Source organism: Hyperolius riggenbachi, chromosome 5, assembly GCF_040937935.1.
Source record: "Hyperolius riggenbachi isolate aHypRig1 chromosome 5, aHypRig1.pri, whole genome shotgun sequence".
Lineage (NCBI taxonomy): Eukaryota > Metazoa > Chordata > Amphibia > Anura > Hyperoliidae > Hyperolius > Hyperolius riggenbachi.
The window spans coordinates 33,527,615-33,548,860 of NC_090650.1; the positions used below are offsets into that span (position 1 = coordinate 33,527,615).

Sequence of the window (21,246 nt, forward strand, 5' to 3'; positions counted from 1 at the left end):
CTTCTCTTTCCTTCCTCTATACTTTCTCTTATTGGATTACATCCCTCTCAATATCCCCACCTTTCCCCTACCCCCTCACCTGGCCCCTCTCCCCCTAGCATACCCTCAGGTTCTTGTGGCCCTCGGCGCTTGATCCTTTGTTCCTGCTGAAGGATCTCCTCAAGGACGTTCACATTGCTATATGTCTGGTCCAGATAGGGTGCTGGTATCTGAGGCCTTGGTGATGCCAGCATCCACTTGAATTATATGTGTAAACTTGCCGCCTTAGCGGCTACTATCAGCACATGATTATCCTCCCCCTCCCCCCCTTTTTTTTTTTCTTTATAAACTTGTCTTTTGCGGTTCATACGCCCATTTCTTGCAAAGAATGTTTATCACCTTTGTTGTTTGCTATGTTTAAACTAAAAAAACAATAAAAAAACCTTTTGAAGGGAAAACTAAATATACACTTCCTCAGCTCAGTGTGCAGAGTTCAGAGGTTTGGTTCACCTCATGAATGGGACTGTATACATATTGTATGACTGCCCTGCACTGCTCCAGGGAAGCACTGTAGTCCAGTGCTGAGGTCACCGCCAGTCCCAGCCACTTTGTAGCTGGATAGTGTAATGGTTAAGGCCTCTGCCTCTGACACAGGAGACCAGGGTTCAACTCTCAGCTCTGCCTGTAAGGTAAGCCAGCACCTATTCCGTAGGAGACCTTGGGCAAGTCTCCCTAACACCGCTACTGCCTATAGAGCACGCCCTAGTGTCTGCAGCTCTGGCGCTTTGAGTGTGCCAGGAGAAAAGCGCGATATAAATGTTGTCTTTGTCATCGCTGGATGAATAGCAAAAGGCAGTCTGCTGTCTCAGGGACATCTCTCTTTAGGAGGAGGCCATTCAAGGAAACCGGAGGGGAGAGGGATATGGAAGCTGCCATATTTATTTCCTTTTAAACAATATTAGTTGCCTGGTAGTCTTCCTGATCCTGTTTATCTAATAGTTTTAGCCATAGACCCTGAAGAAGCATGCAGCAGATCAGGTACTCTGACTAAGCTGGTTTTACTGGCTTAGCCATATGCTTGTTCCAGGGTTTTGACACAGATACTACTTATGGAGAAATTGGGTGTAGTTAAGGCTAGGAATGGAGGGGGGTGCTATTAAGGTTAGGCATGGGGTTGTTTTTAGGTTTAGGTATTGGGAGGGGGATTAGCATTAGGCATCGGAAGATGTGGTTAAGCTTAGGCATTGGTAGAGGGAGGTTTCTGTGTGAGTTAGGTTAGTGGGTTGGGTTTAGTTGTAGTAAAATATTGGGATTATTTACAGATATTTTACTATTGTGTTTTGTACTTTCAAAATTAAATTTACAGATATTCTACTACAGTAGTCTAAATTTCCCAGCACCGCTTTCATTTGGCTTTCGTGCAGAAAGAAAATTATATCAATTTTTTCCTGTAAAATGTGGTTGGAGATTTGGGGCATCTGGCTTAAGATTCAGGGCACGTGCCCCAGTTGCCAGACACTAGCAACACCCTTAGCAATGCGATAGTAAGCAAATGAAGTCCCGTGTCTTCCAATCACATGGCCCCTGGCTCCAACAAGTGTGGATCAGGATGGGTACAGGTACCGGGAGAGCTGAGAAGGGCATTTTGGTGAATTACCTGTTTATAAGTGTACCTATCCTTTAAATGTACTTTAGAACTAGGACAGGTGCACGTGTCAGCAGTGTGGTTCTCGACTTTCATTATTATAATTAAGCACTGTAGCGCGGTAACATACATACAGGTTGTATTCGGTGGCGGCTGAGCCTTGTTTGGGTAATGCTAGACTGATAACTGCTGCTCAAGTTTCTTTGGAGAGAGGGATCGATTACAGCAGTCATTGCCGAGTCCTCGGCAAACAATGCATCATCTTGGAGAGACCATGTTCACAGCCCTAGACTATAGACTTTGCCTCCCCCCTCGGGAATAAGACGTACGTGTTTATTGTTCCTCCGGAGTGTCTCTCGACATGTTTGTCCTCATCCTGCTCTCTGCTTCTGTCGCCCCCTCCTTCTGCAGATATGTGTCACGAAGATGTCTACACGCAACTGCCAGGGCATGGAGTCGGTGATCAAACACCTGGACACTATCCCTGAGGACAAGAAAGTCCGGGTTCAGAGGACTCAGAGCAGCTTCGACCCCTTCGAAAAAACTGCAAACCAGGTGAAGAGGGTGCACTCAGAAAACAATGCATGCATTAACTTTAAGACCGCCCCCGCGGGGAAGGAGTCTCCCAAGGTCAGACGGCATTCAAGCCCCAGCTCGGTAAGAACGCTGCTCGGGGGTGGGACTCTGGTGGGATCAGGACTTACTGGTTGAAGTTTGGAAGTGGGCTCATCCCTGGTGTGAGTGGATGCGATATGCAGGCTTCAGGACCACTTCCACTTTACAACAAGGAATTCAGACTGTATTGCTTGAGTATTTCTAAATTATTATTATTATTGATCTATAAAACACCAGCATATTCTGTGGCGCTGTACAGAGTAAGAAACAAACTTGGGGTACATGATACAGACAAAGGCATACACAAAAGAACAGTATTTGTACAGTATTGGTAGACATAGTTACACAGTGACAAATGTAATTTGCTATACATTTTGTTCATCGCATATAAAACGCACAAAAGCGTGAGAGAGCCCTGTCCTTCTGAGCTTGCAGTCTAAATGAATAGGGAAGAAACAAGAGGTGGGATAGTGTACAGTATGTATACCTGAAGGCAGTGTGTGTCTAAGGAGTACAATTCGGCCAGAGGACGAAGGGGAAATGTCCAAATGTAGAGCGTATGCTTGTTAGAAAAAGTGGGTTTTGAGGGAACGATGAAAGATTTCAAAGGTTGGAGAGTGACAGATGTGTTGTGGCAGTGGATTCCAGAAAAGGGGGGAAGCACGTGAGAAATCTTGTATTCATAAATGTGAGGAGGTGATTCTAGAGGAGGACAATTGAAGGTCTCGTGCAGAACTGAGATTGCGGTTGGGTTGGTATCTGGAAACTAGTGAGGAGATGTATAAGGGAGAGAGATTGTGGAGAGCTTTGTAGGTTAGGGTGAGAATTTATCTCATTCCTAAGATAACATAGAACATTAATGACGATGAGCCATGCAATGATGAATCCCTTGTCTCTTATTTGTTCTAGTATAGAAGAAAATAAAGCCATACAATACAAGGAAAATAACATAATGAATACAATTGCTTATTTTATTTTACAATATTCATTTGTAGATTTAGTGTTATCTCAGTGTTTGCCCAGAGTAAAATCTTTCCTCATCCTGATTTACATTCTGATATTTATCACAGGCCATTAAACTCTTTCCTAATGGAGAAGAGCTTCTGAGAACAGAAAGAGAGAAGTGTCAGCAGTGTCAGTTGATCTCAGCAACCGCCATTATGCACAATATGAGCTGTTACTCTGTGCCTGTACTGATAGTTATCTAGCTGCAGTGCGTGCTGATCTTAGCAACCTCTGTATGTACAGTATAAGCTGTTATTCTGTGCCTGTACTGATAGTAAACTAGCTGCAGTGTGTGCTTAGCTCTGATGCCTCCAGTATGTACAGTATAAGCTGTTACTCTGTGCCTGTACTGATATTAAACTAGCTGCAGTGTGTGCTGATCTCTGCTGCCTCCAGTATGTACAGTGTAGGCTGTTACTCTGTGCCTGTACTGATAGTTATCTAGCTGCAGCGTGTGCTGATCTTTGCAACCTCTGTATGTACAGTATAAGCTGTTACTGTGTGCCTGTACTGATAGTAAACTAGCTGCAGTGTGTGCTGATCTCTGCTGCCTCCAGTATGTACAGTGTAGGCTGTTACTCTGTGCCTGTACTGATAGTTATCTAGCTGCAGCGTGTGCTGATCTTAGCAACCTCTATATGTAAAGTATAAGCTGTTACTGTGTGCCTGTACTGATAGTAAACTAGCTGCAGTGTGTGCTGATCTTAGCAACCTCTGTATGTACAGTATAGGCTCTGTGCCTGTACTGATAGTTATCTAGCTGCAGTGTGCGCTGATATCTGCTGCCTCCACGATGTGCAGTATAAACCATTGTTTCTCAAACCTGTCCTTGTGACTCCTAACAGTGCATGTTTTGCAAGCAAACTCACCTATGCACTGGTGGGGTAATTAGTGTCTCAGCTACATGGAATCCACCTAGCTGAGACACTAATTACCCCACCTGTGCATAGATGAAGTTGCCTGCAAAACATGCAACGTTGAAAAGTCACAGGTTTGAGAAACACTGGTATAAGCTGTTACTCCGTCCCTGTACTGATAGTAAACTAGCTGCAGTGTGTGCTGATCTCTGCTAATTTCAGTATGTACTGTATAAGCTGTTGCTCTTTGCCTGTACTAATATTAAACTAGCTGCAGTGGGTGCTTATCTCTGCCACCTCCAGTATGTACAGTATGAGCTGTTACTCTGTGCCTGTACTGATGGTAAACTGGCTACATTGTGTGCTGATCTCTGCTTCCTTCAGTATGTACTGTATAAGCTGTTGCTCTTTGCCTGTACTGATGGTAAACTAGCTGCATTGTGTGCTGATCTCTGCTGCCTCCAGTATGAGCTGTTACTCTGTGCCTGTACTGATGGTAAACTAGCTGCATTGTGTGCTGATCTCTGCTACCTCCAATATGTACAATATAAGCTGTTACTCTGTGCCTGTACTGATAGTAAACTAGCTGCAGTGTGTGCTGGTCTCTACTGCCTCCTGTATGCACAGTATAAGCTGTTACTCTGTGCCTGAACTGATAGTAAAGTAGTTGCAGTGTGTGCTGATCTCTGCTACATCCAGTATGTACAATATAAGTTGTTACTCTGCCTGTACTAATCGTAAACTAGCTGCAGTGTGTGGCAGTCTCTGCTGCCTCCACTATGTACGATATAAGCTGTTACTGTGTTCCTGTACTGATAGTAAACTAGCTGCAGTGTGTGCTGATCTCTGCTGCCTCCAATATGTACAGTACTGTATAAGCTTTTATTCTGTGCCTGTATTAATAGTAATCTATCTGCAGTGTGTGCTCATCTCTGCTACCTCCAATATGTACAGTCTAAGCTGTTAATCTGTGCCTGTACTGAAAGTAAACTAGCTGGCAGTGTGTGCTGATCCCTCTTTTCATGAACTAACCATGTTCAGATCTTTACTGCATTTTGGCGTGAAGTGCCATGAATACGGACTAATGATGGGTAATATATTTTTGTTTTTTAAAGAGCAACTGTTATGGCATGAAATCAAAAATCAATTTTATATTATATGATAAACCCATAATAAAGATGCTAACCAGGCAATTGAAAACGTAAAAATCTCTCTTAATTTTCTTCTCAATAGAATATCATTTACCAGGTCCCCTGGCTCACATTTGGTACATCTGCCACAAACGAGAAGTTGCAGTGCATGCTGGTTTTCTTTTTCGCCTTTGCTTTTCTCCCCTTTTCCCCTCAGACATAACTAATGCAGCCTGCCTGGCTGAAGTTACTTTCAGTCCTGTTTTCCCATCCCACACCTCCGTTCCTCTCTGATTGGCCAATGTTTCTCATGCTGAAAAGCTGAGAAAGGGACACAGCTGAAGTTTAATCCATACAAATAAACCAAGTCTGCAAAGTCACACAATGCACTTCTTACTGCAGAGCTGTGTGGGAGTGTCTGAAGACTGGGAGGAGGGCGGGCAATGCATACAGAATCAGGCAGCGGCGAGGAAACCGATTGAGGCACCCTGCACACTACATGTGATTCCGGTTTTTAATCGGTTTTTACATCTGATTCCGATTTTTAATCGTTACTGCATGCTGCGTTTTTTCCTCCGTATTTTTGTTGATTGCATTCAGGGAAAATCAGAATTGCAAATCTGAATCGTAAAATGGATTTGCAGTGTGCAGGGAGCCTAAGGGAGGAAATGACATCAGGATTGGCTTTGGACCCAGGGATTCCAAAATGGAAACTGACAGAAACCGAATTCTCTTTTACTATATAAAACTCACTGAAATCAAAACGTGGACAGTGCAATGCATGTTATGTAAGTAGAGCAAGTATTTATCTGCTAATATATGTGTGTGTTTTTTCTGAGCTAGTATGGCTGACCGCTCCTTTTTAAAAGTAAACAATAAGGCAGTATTGTCTTAACACTTGCATTATTGATTTTTAACTCATGTTTATTGGTCTGGGCTTCATTTAAGGCAGTTTAAATAAAGTTACTATTGCAAAGCTATGTATAACCATAGATTTTATTGCCCGAGATGGCTGTTAGTATTGTCTTAGGTTGGTGGGATTTTAGCAATGAGAAAAATAATACTCTCATCACCGGCCTCCCCTCCTGCAGGCCAACATGGTCAATTTATGCTGTTGCAGTGGTATATCTACAGCTTGCCCCTCCTTCTCCCCTTGCTATTCCCATAGAAAAGCTGCTGTTAAAGTATCCCTAAACTGAGAGGGGTAGTTGGCATGCATGCTAAAATTTTGTTTGCAGTGCTGTGATGTACGGCACAGCACCATCCTCATTTCCCAGCGCTACCAGGGGTCCCCGCAGTACTCAGTCAAAATCTTTCACTGATACCGAACATCGAAAATGGGCAGGAGGGAGTGGCAGTTACCTCCCCTGTTGCCCCTAGCAACGCCCACGATCATGCGCCACAGTACCTGTCTTAAAGGGGCGGGGCTAATCACAGGAAGTGCGTGCTCGGAGGGTGACCTCCCCAGGAACTCATTGTAACGTTTTAAAAGAACATGGTAAATGGCTGCCATGTTTAATTCAGGGCTGTGGAGTCGGAGTCGTGGAGTCGGAGTCGTGGAGTCGGGCAATTTTGGGTGCCTGGAGTCGGAGTCGGAGTCGGGAAAAAATGCTCCGACTCCGACTCCGACTCCTAATGAATTTGTAACTGTAATTAAAATAGAAAATATGATAAAATGTTCTATTTCTCAGATAATAGTCATTAAAAATAATGTATATATACAGTATATATACAGTAATAGCTGTGCTTAGTCCACAAAAATGAAATAAACCAATCAAAATGAGTTACTTGTGCTGCTTCAATAAAGCAGTCCCCGTATTTTTAAGGTCAGATATACATATCTGATTGTGACTGTATATATGATGTGTACACAGGAATCTCTTATATATACTAAATAACATCTATGCTGTAAGAATAAAGCCTGATGTGTAGCTTTGTCACTAATACAGATGGTCAACGAGATGGAAATAATTCTGCATTGATGCTGATTTATGCAAATGTATGCACTCCCTTTGCTGATGAAATCAAATAATTTGATATGTTATTAAAATTTGGTTTGGTGACTACAAATTAGCGGGTAACTGAGACGGATGAAAAGTAAAGTTTTATACATACCTGGAGCTTCCTCCAGCCCCCTTCAGGCTAATCAGTCCCTCACTGTCCTCCACCACCCGGATCTTCTGCTATGAGTCCTGGTAATTCAGCCAGTCAGCGCTGTCCGGCCGCATGCCGCTCCCACAGCCAGGAGCGTTCTGCACCTGCGCAATAGTGCTGCACAGGTGTAGTATGCTCCTGGCGGCGGAGTGTGTGCATGCGCACTACGCCTGACTGGCTCAAGTACCTGGACTCATAGCAGAAGATCCGGGTGGTGGAGGAGGACAACGAGGGACTGATTATCCTGAAGGCGGCTGGAGGAAGCCCCAGGTATGTATAAAACTTTAATTTCATCTGTCTCAGGTTTACTTTGTTACACAGTAGTACTATACTCTACATATGCACTCCCCACAGAGCTGCAGGGAATCCACTGAGAATGCTGTGCACATTGAACACAGAGGTGTTGTCTGTTTACAATCTCCTGATTCCCCTGCAGAGTACCTGCACATCATTCTTACATGTTCCCACACTTACATTGCCTATGGCCTGATAGATGGTTTTTGTTCCAGTTTGTACCTTTTACAAGTACTCTTACCAAGGACTAGTTTTAGTCTAAAGGGAATAAATATAGTAGTCTACATATCCTTCTCACTTCAGTTGTCTTGTAAAATTCCTAAGCGTTAGCAGTTAAGAGACGAATTTCATGTTACATACTTTTAATCAACAAAATTGTAATATGCAAATTAGAGGAGTCGGAATCGTGGAGTCGGAGTCGGAGTCGGTGGAATCCTAAACTGAGGAGTCGGAGTCGGAGTCGGAGTCGGTGGATTTTTGGACCGACTCCACAGCCCTGGTTTATTTTTGGCTTTTTTTAGTCACTTTAACTTAAACATTTTTTTTTTTTGCAAATATCTTTAGTGATCCTAATCTCCCATAACTTCATTGGTGCCCAGAATTACTTTGAAAATCAGAGCGGTGTCCACTTACCTTTGTGGAGTCATTAAAAACATGGCTGCCGTGCAGGCCTCTTCTGATGATGTCATTAATCTGCTGCTGGCAGGAAGTTGTTGTAGTTTCTCGCCACAGGATAGAGAAGGCAGTCAGGAGGTAATCGAGGCCGCTGAGAAGGGATCAGTTTCTCCTTATACTGTGAGAATCTCTTATCAGCCTCTGTAACACAGCAGAGATACCTGAGAGAAACAGAGCGTGCTCAGTGCGCTGCCTCTGTGGTATCCATTGTCTGCAGGTCGCCAGGAGCTTTTTATTCAACTGAACTGTTAAAACCAATCCACAGTCAAAACTCTTGCTTTAAATTAACCAGCAGGGAACTGAACACTATAAACCAATCCTGTTATTCTGAGCAAAGAACAATGTCCACTGTTTCTTGCCTTGATTTATATGATGAAATTGAATTTGAAATGAAATGTGTGTAATTTCTTTGTCAAAATCAATGTATACTGTAATTAGAAAATTGTAGTCTTCACATAGGCCTCAATTCACTAAGCATTACCGCATTTGGTAATGCAGAAAACCGCTGATTTTACTGATCATCTTGCAAAATTCCAATTCAATAAACCTATTACCACACTCAAAAGTAAAATTACTGACTAGTGAGGTAAATTACTGGCTTGTACGGTAAATACCTCAAATGTCAAGAAATTGCAATTCACATAGATGAAAGCACTCGGTAAATAAGTGTTCGGTATTTATCTCCAGCTCAGACCGGCCGGTAACTCGCATTCTGCATGCAGTAACATTGGAGATATCTCATGAGGGTCTATTTGATGTGTCCTATTGCTGTTCATGAAGTTTGCATTCACGGTTTTTTTTTGAAATGGAAATACTATTTTTGTATTTTTTGTGCTAATAAAGTTTGTACCTATTTTTGTACTGCAAAAGTGTGCCATGGTACCTTTACAGAAAAATATTGTCCTTTTAAACATACAAGTGTCAAAAGTGGGTGTAGTGGATCACCCTATTATATAAACATTAACAGATGTAGCAGACAGCCAATAGGGAGAGCCAGAAAGCCAATAGGGAGAGCCACACAGCCCTGCTTCTCACCCCATTTGATCCGATACTCTGGCGGGCAGAACTTCAGAACGGCAGAGCAGGAGGAGACCTTTTAATAGGTTTTTATGTATCTCTTTAGATGTGCATAGATGTGCATATCACAAGAGCTCTGTCTTGTGGCTGCAGCACATGTAAAGGGATGCTGGGGATGCACTACACAGAACACCCCTGCCCCCCCCCCACCCCCCTGACTTACATCACTTGTGGGAAGACTTATGGCTTACTTCCTGACACTGCACAGCTGGTGAGACTAAAAGAGCAGGGTTTAGTGAATTGAAGCATGCTTTTTCAGTCTATTACCAAACTTCTGCCGCATCACTCATCTTAGTGAATTTGGAAAAATAGTGTCAAATACAAAATGCGCTATTTTACTAACCTAAGTTACTTTGCCAAACGGCTCTTAGTGAATTGAGGCCAAAGCGTTTAACGTTTTGTTCAGAGTTGTGCTCATAAGTTTACACACCCTGGCAGGTCTTGTAAAATGCGTAAAACATTTTTTTTAAGGCCCTCTCACACTTTTTGCGTTCCATCGTGTTGCACAAAAATGCTGCATCCTTTAAGTAGTAATGGTCATTGTGATGGTGGTGTGGCGGGTCCCTAACTTATTATGTAATGTAGCCTCTCCCCATCTCTCCAGCCATTGTGGCATTCTGGATTCCAAGATCGCAAGTTCTCCTGGAAATACTTCTTCAGAAGACTTTCAGAATACACATTTTTTAAAAGTAAAACAACCTTCTCCCTCTGATCCTTTGACAGTCCTTTTGCTTTCCCCATGACTGCAATGTGCAGGTGACTGTCAAGAGCCCAGACCCTCACGTTTCATACACAGATCACTGTATGTACAAGCAAACAAGCCACAGGTGGGGAGAATTATCCTTTCCCCAAAACTTCAAGGCTCTGTAAAGCTTTCATGAAGGCCATTTGGGTGCTTCCTTCTCCAAAAGGTGGCCATGCGCTGGTCAATATACGATCTGCTTCATTGCCTCCACACACTGCACACCGTCTTTCAGTCGATTTCAGCATGAAATCTCTGAAATTCTCTGTGCCTGCTGGGGTCACCTCCCCCCCTCCCCCCGCCCTCCATGCACGTTCTCACTTGTCTGCCGTGCCCAGGTCTCTGCTGGTCCCCGTCTCTTCTTCTCCCTGCCGGCTGCTCCTCTTTACTTCGGTGTCCTCGGGTGCCTGTGTAGTGTAATGCAGGGGACAGACACTAGAGGCGCTTTAACCACTAGAGGTCCCTAGCATCTGTTCCTTGCATTACACTACACAGGCGCCCAGGGACAGGAAGTGAAGAAGGAAAAGCGGAGACCAGGCCTTGTGGCGGATAGGTGAGAGCACCTTCTTGTCAATCACTGAATCGAATGCCGCTAACATTCTCTGATATAATCTGCTGTCTGCCCATACACTGCGTGCCAATTCCCAATAGATTTCAGCATGAAATTTATCATGAATCAGCCCATTGGCGGCCTCTACCGCTTGCCTGGCCATCACTCAAAAGTAACGTATTTTCCTGCGTATAAGACGACTGGGCATATAAGACGTATGTAGTGGTGCTATACCATATAAACAGGTACAGATACTGGTGCTGTACTGTAGGCGGTGCCCAGTATACAACAACCAGGCAATCATGGCAAGCAATGTACCTTACCGGTGATTGGCTGGTTGTTGTGTACAAAGCCTGCATGGATTGGTCAGCTATCCCTGTCTCCAAGACTATCAGAGCGGTAACGTAAATACTCCTCTTTCACATGTATGGGCCCGCCCTTGTATACTATTACCTCCTTCAGATCTCACACATGTGCGCCTGCACTGCTTCACTGCAGTCCTAAGGAGTGGGATCTGAGAGGCAGAGAAGGAGGTATGGTAATAGAATACAAGGGCGGTCCAGACAGGTGAAAGAGGCGTGTTTTTCTGGGCACAGCGCCGCTATCTCTCTTTTTTTCCCCCTTACCCCAAGGGTCCCGGACACCTGCAGCTTGCTCCGCCTTTCACTTACACCTTCTCAGTGAGGTGCCCCCTCACCTCGTCATCGGGACTGCGTTAAGTCACTTCTTCCCATGAATCCTGATGAATGGATTTTCTGCTACCATACTTGTACAGCACCGCCCTTGCTGCTTTCATACGGTCGCCGCATACGGTGGGGATGCGGCCGCGGACTATTTGAGCTCCCCCACCATATGTGGCAACCGCAGATTCTCCAGCCCGGCTTGGGAGTTTCAGCACCCGCCCTATAAGACGACACCCGGCATGTAAGACGACCTCAGACTTTTGAGAATATTTTCCTGGGTTAAAAAGTAGTCTTATATGCCAGAAAATACAGTAAATGTCTCCTTCTGGGGCCCATGCAGTGTAAAATCTCACCTGTCCCACTGCTGTGGCTCCCAGCTGCCTCCGCCATCCCTCCTGCTTTTGCTGTTACATCGATCGAATCAGAAGATCGATTGGGCCATCCCTTGGACATGACTCCACGACCGTATTCGCTTGCCTGTGATTCTGCGGTCTAGGATTTCTCCTTAACGTGACCTTCTCCCACCTCCGCTAGTTGAACAGAATGGCCGTCATGAAGCTTTCACAAAGACTTTTATCTAACTTTCATATCCGAGTTAACATAACAGTTGTATTTCTGAAAAGCCTAAAATCCATTTCCCGGCCATAAAACGGGTAAATTGTGTCCAAATTGCGTCGGGCGTCCTCCGGCAGTAATTGAGGTGCAGAGTTTGTAGCGCAGCGGGGGTCAAAGCTTATGAAGTTGGATTTTCTGTACTCAGTGCAAAACGCTGCAATTTAAGGATCATTTTCACACAATGCAGAATCAAACGCCGCATCATTTTTGGATGATGTAAAGAAAGAAAAAGAAAAACTGTGATTTAATTGTGTGAATTTTTACTTTTAAATTGCTCCCCCTGAAAAGAGCGCAAGAAATACGGGATAAAACTGCTTTTTGTGTGATCGGGATGGATTCAGGATGTTGAAATGAGTAGAACGAGAGCTCCTATTGTTCTGATTTTTTTTTTTTTTTCTTTGAGGTAAAATCTGATTTGTAGCCCATTTCCCTGGATACATTTCATGCGGTATTTCAAGTTGATGCAAAAAGACGTGTGAAGATCGGTGCTCTGAGAAAATGTCTTGCATCTTTTCTTGCATACATCAAATAAGGGTGCTAGATGAAAAAGGGCAGGGGTATAGCCAGATATTCATATTGTTTCTTCATCTTTATCTGAGATAGAATAACAAATATGTTAACATAATGGGTTAAGAATGAGAGAGAAAATATATTTACAGTTGTAATAAGCATAAAACATTGTTAAATTTACTACAACTAAACCTAACCCCACTCTCACACAGAAACCACCTTCTACTGATGCTTAACCCTAAGACCCCCCCCTCCCGGTGGTGCCTAACCCTAAGACCCCCCCCTGGTGGTGCCTAACTTTAAGACCCCCCCTGGTGGTGCCTAACCCTAATACCCCCCCCCCCCTGGTGGTGCCTAACCCTAAGACCGCCCCCCCCTGGTGGTGCCTAACCCTAAGACCCCCCCTGGTGGTGCCTAACCCTAAGACCCCCCCAGGTGGTGCCTAACCCTAAGACCCCCCCAGGTGGTGCCTAACCCTAAGACCCCAGCCAGGTGGTGCCTAACCCTAAGACCCCCCCCAGGTGGTGCCTAACCCTAAGACCCCCCCCCCCAGGTGGTGCCTAACCCTAAGACCCCCCCCCCAGGTGGTGCCTAACCCTAAGACCCCCCCCAGGTGGTGCCTAACCCTAAGACCCCCCCAGGTGGTGCCTAACCCTAAGACCCCCCCCCAGGTGGTGCCTAACCCTAAGACCCCCCCCAGGTGGTGCCTAACCCTAAGACCCCCCCCAGGTGGTGCCTAACCCTAAGACCCCCCCCAGGTGGTGCCTAACCCTAAGACCCCCCCCAGGTGGTGCCTAACCCTAAGACCCCCCCAGGTGGTGCCTAACCCTAAGACCCCCCCAGGTGGTGCCTAATCCTAAACCCCTCCTCCTGACCCTTAACCCTAAAACTCCCTTTCTCTTCTGCAAATATCAATATAAAAATCGATACTTTTCTATGATAAAGTTCAAAACGAAAATTAACCATAGATTTCTCAAAACAATATTTGTCACAACACGAATTCTCAAAACGAACCAATTTTATTGGGTCCAGTGCCCGCTATTTGTCGGGCGTCCAGATTTCTTCTCCGGCGCCCAATAGCCAAAATTTTGCATTAGCGCCTATGGGGCGTCCGAATAGTCCATTAGTCCCAGGCGCCCATATTTCCTGATTCCCTTTCTTTTGTGCAGCACATCACCAGACACAAACCTAAAAATATTCTTGAGTGCCTAGTTACCACAATACGCGTATTTCAGCCAGGCGTACTATGCTATGCAAGGTGTATAGACTGCGCTGTCTGTTCCCATTCATGCATTGTGCAGCAGTATGTTGTGATAATGCACTGCTGTGTGCAGTGCTGTCCCCTTCAGTGTCTGTGAATGGGATCAGCGCTGCAATGGAGAGCAAGGCAGGTGCTGTGTATTCAGGCGCGCGGCCACCTGCGTTTAGTAGAGAGGAGACCAAATAGCTAAGTAGTTTGTGTGCAGTGACCAATCCTGTCTTAAACTGAGAAGTCGTCTGAGTGGGATGATTTTTGGCAGGGCTTTGGAGTCAGAGTTGGAGCAGTTTTGGGTACCTGGAGTCTGATTCGGAGTCGGAGGTTTCATACACTAAGTAGTCTGAATCAGATGATTTTTGTACCAACTCCACAGCCCTGTAGTACTGGACAGAAAAGACTAAGCCTCCTATGCACGATAGAGTACCGTCACCCTCTACAATCGTTAATTGAACACTAAGGTGATATTTTTAGAGATGAGCACTGTACGGACACGCTGTTGAGTTATAGCCAAGCAGCGTGTAATGTTCTATGGTGAGGGAAGAAGGGATGACGGACAGCGAACAAGCAAGCTCCATCCAGCGTGGGGGAGAAAAGGACAGATTGTTTGTCCTTTAGTGATCCACCATGGGTGATTGCTAAAGGGCAGCGGGGACTGCTAGACATGTACTATATTTTTTTTGCCTAGTAGCTTTCTCGAACTAAAGTTTAGCGTGTGGAGGAGGGGCTGCTGTTCGCAGGCGCAGTACTGACGCCAGGGCTGAACGGCCAGCAAACTTGGCACTGTGTCCTGTTCCCGAAGACTTTATCGTTAGTATGAATCTTGCATTAAATTAACCTCGTAGAAATGATATCCTAAAATGACCGTAATTACAAACGTGTGTGGTCGTAATTGTGCAAAATTTCGCATCATTTTTTTGTGATAATTGCGAAAATTAAACAATTTTGTGAAATCCATAATAATTTAGCGAAATCATCAGGGCCGAATCTCTCATAAAGCAAGGTGAACCATTTGCATCAGACGCAGATATTACAGGGACAGCATGCATGTAGAGTAGGAGGAGAAGAGAGGAGAGCGAGTGAGGTGAAGAGGTCATCATTGTGGAAAAGCAGCTTGTTGTGCTGTGTGAGGAGTCTGACAGTGAGTGAGGAGGGGGAGGGAGGAGAGCAGCAGTGTGTCATGTGACTTGCACAGCAGAAGGGAGGAGGTGGCACTGTTGTCCTTACTGAGGAAGAGAATGGAGGACGATGGACTGGCTGAGGGTGAGCAGTTTGTCACAGACTCACAGCCAGCCAGTGAGCTATTGTGTTGAGCTGCAGCATGTCATGTGAGAACATGGGGGGGGGCATCCACGCAAGTTTGCCTCAGGCAGCAGAAAGTCTAGAACTGACTCTGGATTGGGGTGGTGTGCAATTAAGGCGGCGCGCTGACTTGAACAGTGCATGCGCAGTAGCCCCTGATCAGACCGTGAGGACACTGAGGGAGCTGACAGACTATGGGGGCAGGGACTTGAAGAAGCCCTAGGTGAGTAAACCTCTTTTTCCCGCCCCTCTTATGCCTGAAATACACGGGTCGACGGGCGGCTCGATTAGCCGCCGGATCAACCACAGCCGCGTCCCCGCTCGTCCGCGCGGATCGATTGCCTCTCGTCCCTGCCGGCTCTTCATTATCAGCGCTCGATTCCCTGCCATTGTCTGCCAGCGGGGATCGAGCGGGCGCGGGTCAAGCGGCATGATCGGGTAAGCTGAATATTATCAGCTGGCCGGATCAGCTGGTCGATGCACGGTACAGAAACGTACCGTGTATCCCCAGCATAATGCTAGGCATACACCTAGCCCAATTATGCACCGGATTGAGCTGCTGGCTCGATGGCGGCGTATCCCCGCGCGGATCGATCCCCGCTTGTCCCCGCCGGCGCTGCTTATAGAGCGGGGAATCTATCCTGTTGGATATTATCAATCGAGCCATCAGCGGCTCGATTGAGAAGGACTGAAATGCCGTGTATGCCCGGCATTAGGTTTACTTTAAGATTTTGGCCGCTCTGCTCTCTGAAGCTCTTGGGATCGTATGGCTGCCTTTACTGCAAACATATTGTGAACAGATTTCCGCCTGAAACCGATCACAATCTGTTGTGGTGGTGGTGTTCCTGCCGCCTCCCCCCCCCCCCCCCCTCATACATTACCTGCTCCGCCGGCGCGAGTCCTCCCGGTCACCGCTGCTCTGTCTGCGCTCTGGTCTCCAGGTCCGGCATGCTTTGCTTCTTCCTGCCCGGCAGGAAGTTTAAACAGTAGAGCGCCCTCTACTGTTTAAACTTCCTGCCGGGCAGGAGGAACTGAAGCATGCTGGAGACCAGCGCGGACATGGAGCAGCGGTGACCGGGGGTAGTCGCGCCGGCAGAGCAGGTAATGTATTGCCGCTCTATTGCGTCGGTCGTCGGGCAATCGAACGCCGCTAGCGACGCGCTCCCTACCCGTGGGCGATCGACGGTAATTTTCCACACGGAGCGATCGACGGGATCGGACGAAATGGATCGAAATTCGGCGTGTAGCTCGAACGATTGGCAGCAGATTCGATCCCAGTGATCGAATCTGCTGTCAAACGGCGGCAAATCGGGCCAGTGTATGGCCAGCTTTAGATTATTTTCTGTAGAGACTGGTCATTATCTCTGGTGCATTGTCTTCTGGTTACCTCCTGTTGAGTAGAACAATGCCTAATTGCTCGGCACATAGATGGTTAGATTGATAATTTACAACATGTTGTAAATTATCTATCTGGCAGGTAAAAATAACAGAAAATTGTATGTTGTGTACCTAGCATAAGATCTTCACACCTCAGCCCCTCAGTGAACACAGGGTGCTGATTATGGGACAGACGTGACATTTCCTGGAGAGATGACAGCTCTGGCTTTGTTGTACGTCCTTCACGGCAGAGATATTCCTGAGATCTCTGCATAGATCAGGGCTTGTAATGCCGTAATAACTGCGGCCACCTCAGATGAACCGATAATAATTGTTTCACAGGAAATGAAAGCCTCTTAATATGCATGCCTGGAGCCGGGATTGTATCCAGAGGCTGCAGAGAGCGGTTATGACCTGTCAGGAAGCCTGGAGCTGCGGCCGCCTCGCCTCTTATCTGATGTCTGTGAGGACGCTTTGTGACTGAGCTACGTGCCCGGTTATAAACCAGCTCAGCCTAGAGTAAAGTCATGGCAGTTGTGCATTGTGTAAACCTCTGAAAATGACCTTAGTATGGGCAGAGCAGGATCATCCACCAGGCACCCTAGGCAGGTTCCTTGGGCCTAGAGGGTGTTAAGGGGCTCGGCAGCCACCTTCTCTGGCTCTACTACCTTGCCTAGAGCCCCATTATATCTTAACCACTTTACCCCCGCCCGTACGGATTTCTCCGTCCCTTTTTCCATCCTTTAACCCCCAGGGACGGAGAAATCCGTACTTTGCGCACTCCCGCCGCTGCCCGCGCTCCCGCTCGTAAACACGCCGCCCGCCGCTAGTAAACACGCCGCTGCTCGCTCGCCCGGAGATCAATGAACGGGAACATCCATTCCCGTTTGTTGATCTTAGCCCCGCAATGAACCGCTGCTCTCCGATTGGCAGCGGGATCATTGTGAAAAGATACACACTTACCCAGCCTCCAAGTACTTCCTCCAAGCTTCCGGAAGGACGCTTGGAGGTCGCATTAAAGCAAAAAGTTACTGTGGCCATCTTGTGGCCAAATAGTAAAACTACACCCTACACATTTTTCACATACAAATAAATTACTTTTACACAAAAAATTAACTCATTACCTCCCACACTCCCAATTTTTTTTTTTTTTGTAATAAAAAAAATTAAAAAATGTACAATAAAAAAAAATACATAAATAGTTACCTTAGGGACTGAACTTTTTAAATATTTCAGGAGGGTACAACACTGTTACTTTATAAACTACGGGCTTGTACTTAGGGATAGACGCAAAACTGAAAAAAATGCACCTTTTATTTCCAAATAAAATATTGGCGCCAAACATTGTGATAGGGACATAATTTAAATGGTTTTATAACCGGGACAAAAGGACAAATACATTTCATGGGTTTTAATTACAGTAGCATGCATTATTTAAAAACTATAATGGCCGAAAACTGAAAAATTAATTTTTTCCCCACATTTTTCCTATTTTCCCATTAAAACACATTTAGAATAAAATAATTCTTGGCATAATGTCCCACCTAAAGAAAGCCTAAGTGGTGGTGGAAAAAACAAGATATAGATCGTTTAATTGTGATAAGTAATGATAAAGTTATAGATGAATGAATGGAAGGAGCGCTGAAAGGTGAAAATTGCTCTGGTGGTCAGGGGGTAAACCCCCTCAGTGGTGAAGTGGTTAATCTATTTCGGAGTATGGGGGTGGCCTAGAGACCATCACTCATTCCTTGCACAGATAGAGTCCCAGGTAATTCTGAGCAAGGATAATACCTGTGCAGAGTTCTTGAGTTTGTATGGGTTTCCTCTGGGCACTCTGGTCCCTTCCACATCTCCCAAGGTAATTGGGAAGTTTAAAGCAAGAGTGTCAGCATAAAAGTTTCAATAGCAACTGGTCTGAGTGTATTAAGTGATAAAGATGCTAATCCTGCATTCAAAACTTTCAAAACGTTTTCTGCTGTTATTGTTTGGATTCATCACATACCTTAGGAGCACTTAAGTAGTCAGTGCCAAACAGTTGCATGCTGGGTTTCTTTTTATCTATAATGTATTCCTCCACTTCCATTTATTTCCCTGCCTAGCTGTCTATCTGAAACCCGATCCTATGCTCACTTGTGTTTACAAGCAAGGCTGAGGTGACTCAGCGATTGGAAGAGAAAAGAGAAAAAAGTTAAGGGTAGAAATGTCATCAGTATTTAGCCTCAAACTGTGGGCAAAAGACATGGTTCCCACCAGGAACAGAATTCCCTTCATTTACTATATAAAATTCACTGAAATCAAAACGTGGACAGTACAATGCATGTGTTATGTAAGTAGATCAAGTATTTATCTACTTATATATGTGTTTTTTTCCCTGGCATAGTATGGCTGATCCTCCTGCTTTAATTACAAAGTGTGACGTCCCCCCCCCCCCCCCCCCATTATGCCTTTTTCACAAGAAAGGAAATGTATCCCCAGTATTAGGTAGAACCCCCCCCCCACCGCCCCAGTCTAGTTAGTCAGGTGTGCCTCCAGTATTAGGTAGAACCCCCCCCCCCCCTCCTTACCCCAGTATAGGTGGCCAGATGTGCCCCCAGTGTTAAGTAGGACTCCCCTTTCCCCAGGTAACATAGCCAACTGTGCCCCTGGTATTATGTAGCTTCCCCCTCCCTACCCCTTATAAAGAGCCAGATCCCTCCCCCAAGTATGTGCCCAGAGGTTGCTGCCTCACCAGTCTCGGGCCGGCCCTGATGCAGAGGGTGGGTATTTTAACACATCAGATTTACTGGATCACTTGGGATCTCCATTGCTGTCCAACCTCAGGAAATCAGGATCGTGAGGAAATTATTCTGGACACTCCTTAACTTCCCTGGCGGTAACCCCGAGCTACACTTGGGGTAGCCGCTGCAGAGGATTTCTCTGCCCCGGGAGGGATTCTTTGAATGAAACTTGTTGTAGACTTTGTAGTTAGCACTTCGCTAGCTACCATTGTCCCCCAAGTACCTCCGCTCTTTTTTGATCACCGCCATTATACATACCCCCCCGGGATCCCGCGATGGCGCAGCCTCTCCAATCAGCTCCAGGCTTCGTTATGGGGAGGATCGGGATTGCGCATGACGTCAGACGTCATGTCCGATTGTCGCCATTGCAACGACTGAAGCTCATTGGGGAGGCTGTGGCTCTCGCGGGATCGCGGCTAGGTAACGTATAGCGGCGGTGGGGGGATCAGAAGGGTGCGGGGATACTTGGGGGAACAATGGTAGCTAGCTTAGTACTAGCTACAAAGGATAAATCAACTTTAGTTCAAAAAATCCCTCCCGCAGACGTAGCCTCAGAAACTGCCTATCGCCAGGCAGGTTAAAGGACTATTGAAGTGAGAGGATATGGAGGCTGCCATATTTTCCTTTTTAAGCAATACCAGTTCCCTGGCTGTCCTGCTGATCCTCTGCCTCTAATACGTTTAACAGTACGCCCTGAACAAGCATGCAGCAGGTCAGATGTTTCTGACATTAGCCGTATGCTTGTTTCAGGTGCGTGGTTCCTACACTCCTGCAGACAAATAGATCAGCAGGGCTTCCAGTCAACTGGTATTGTTTTAAAAGGATATAAATGTCAGCCTCCATATTCTTCCCACTTCAGTTGTCTTATAAAAGGCTGCAGAAAATCGAATAGTGATTCTAATACCATTGAGGAAGTCAACCACCTACTGCAGACTTCCCATACCACTACCTCCCCACTTGACCCCATCCCTTCTGATTTACTCCAGCCTCACTTCATGAATTTGGCCCCAGTCCTCACTACCCTGTTTAACGTCTCCCTAACCACAGGCACCTTCCCCTCAGACTTCAAGCAGGCCAATGTACTGCCCCTGCTCCAGAAACCCTCCCCCGACCCCTCGCTACCCTCCAACTACCGTCCTATCTCCCTCCTCCCCTTTGCCTCAAAACTTCTTGAGTGTCTGGTTCACAAACGCCTGACCCAGTTCCTCAATGCCAACTCACTGCTAGACCCACTGCAATCTGGATTTCGGCCTGCCCACTCAACCGAAACTGCTCTCACCAAAGTGGTCAATGACCTTGCCTTAGTAAATACTCTATTTTCCTCCTCCAGCTTTTGACACAGTAGACCATCCCCTACTCCTCCAGTCCCTCCAGTCCATGGGCATTCACAACCTCGCCCTGACCTGGCTTTCATCCTACCTCTCCAACTGCTCATTCATGACCTCCTTCAATGAGTCCTCATCCACCCCCAACCATCTCTCGGTGGCAGTCCCCCATGGCTCGGTCTGTAACCCTGTACTGTTCTCCCTATACACATCCTCCATTGGCAAGGTGATCTCCCATGGGTTTTGACTATCATCTGTATGCAGATGACACCCAGATTTACCTCCACACCACTGACCTATCCACCACTACCATGGACAAGGTCTCCTCCTGCCTATCAGCCATCTTCTCCTGGATGTCCGTTAGGTTCCTGAAACTAAATCTAAACAAAACATAATTTATGATCTTCCCACCCCATACATCCCTGAACCTCCCAGATGTGCAGGTCACTGTTAACCACACTACCATTCGCCCTACCTCTTAAGCCCGCTGTCTGGGAGTCACCCTGGACTCCGCACTCTCCTTCACTCCCCACATCCAAAACCTCACAAAGTCCTGCAACTTCCACCTCCGTAACATCTGTAAGATCCGCCCTTTCCTGACCTCTGCCACCACCAAACTCCTCATCCATGACCTCATAATTTCCCGCCTTGACTATTGCAAGGCCCTTCTGTCTGGTCT

The 21,246-nt window shown here is 46.1% G+C and overlaps 1 protein-coding gene across 10 annotated transcripts in view; it reads left to right on the forward strand.

Annotated features, from left to right (window-relative positions):
* The window catches only part of CDK14 (cyclin dependent kinase 14), a 579,759-nt gene that overhangs the window by 154,422 nt on the left and 404,091 nt on the right, over positions 1-21,246 (forward strand). For 7 of the 10 annotated variants that reach the window (XM_068235460.1, XM_068235466.1, XM_068235464.1 and 4 more), the window contains one exon: positions 2,036-2,281. The exons of 1 other annotated variant lie outside the window; for it this stretch is intronic. In XM_068235460.1, coding sequence (XP_068091561.1) covers positions 2,036-2,281 — 246 coding nt within the window. The remainder of the gene's footprint in view (positions 1-2,035; positions 2,282-21,246) is intronic. 2 more of the 10 variants (XM_068235463.1, XM_068235461.1) reach the window with 1 other exon arrangement.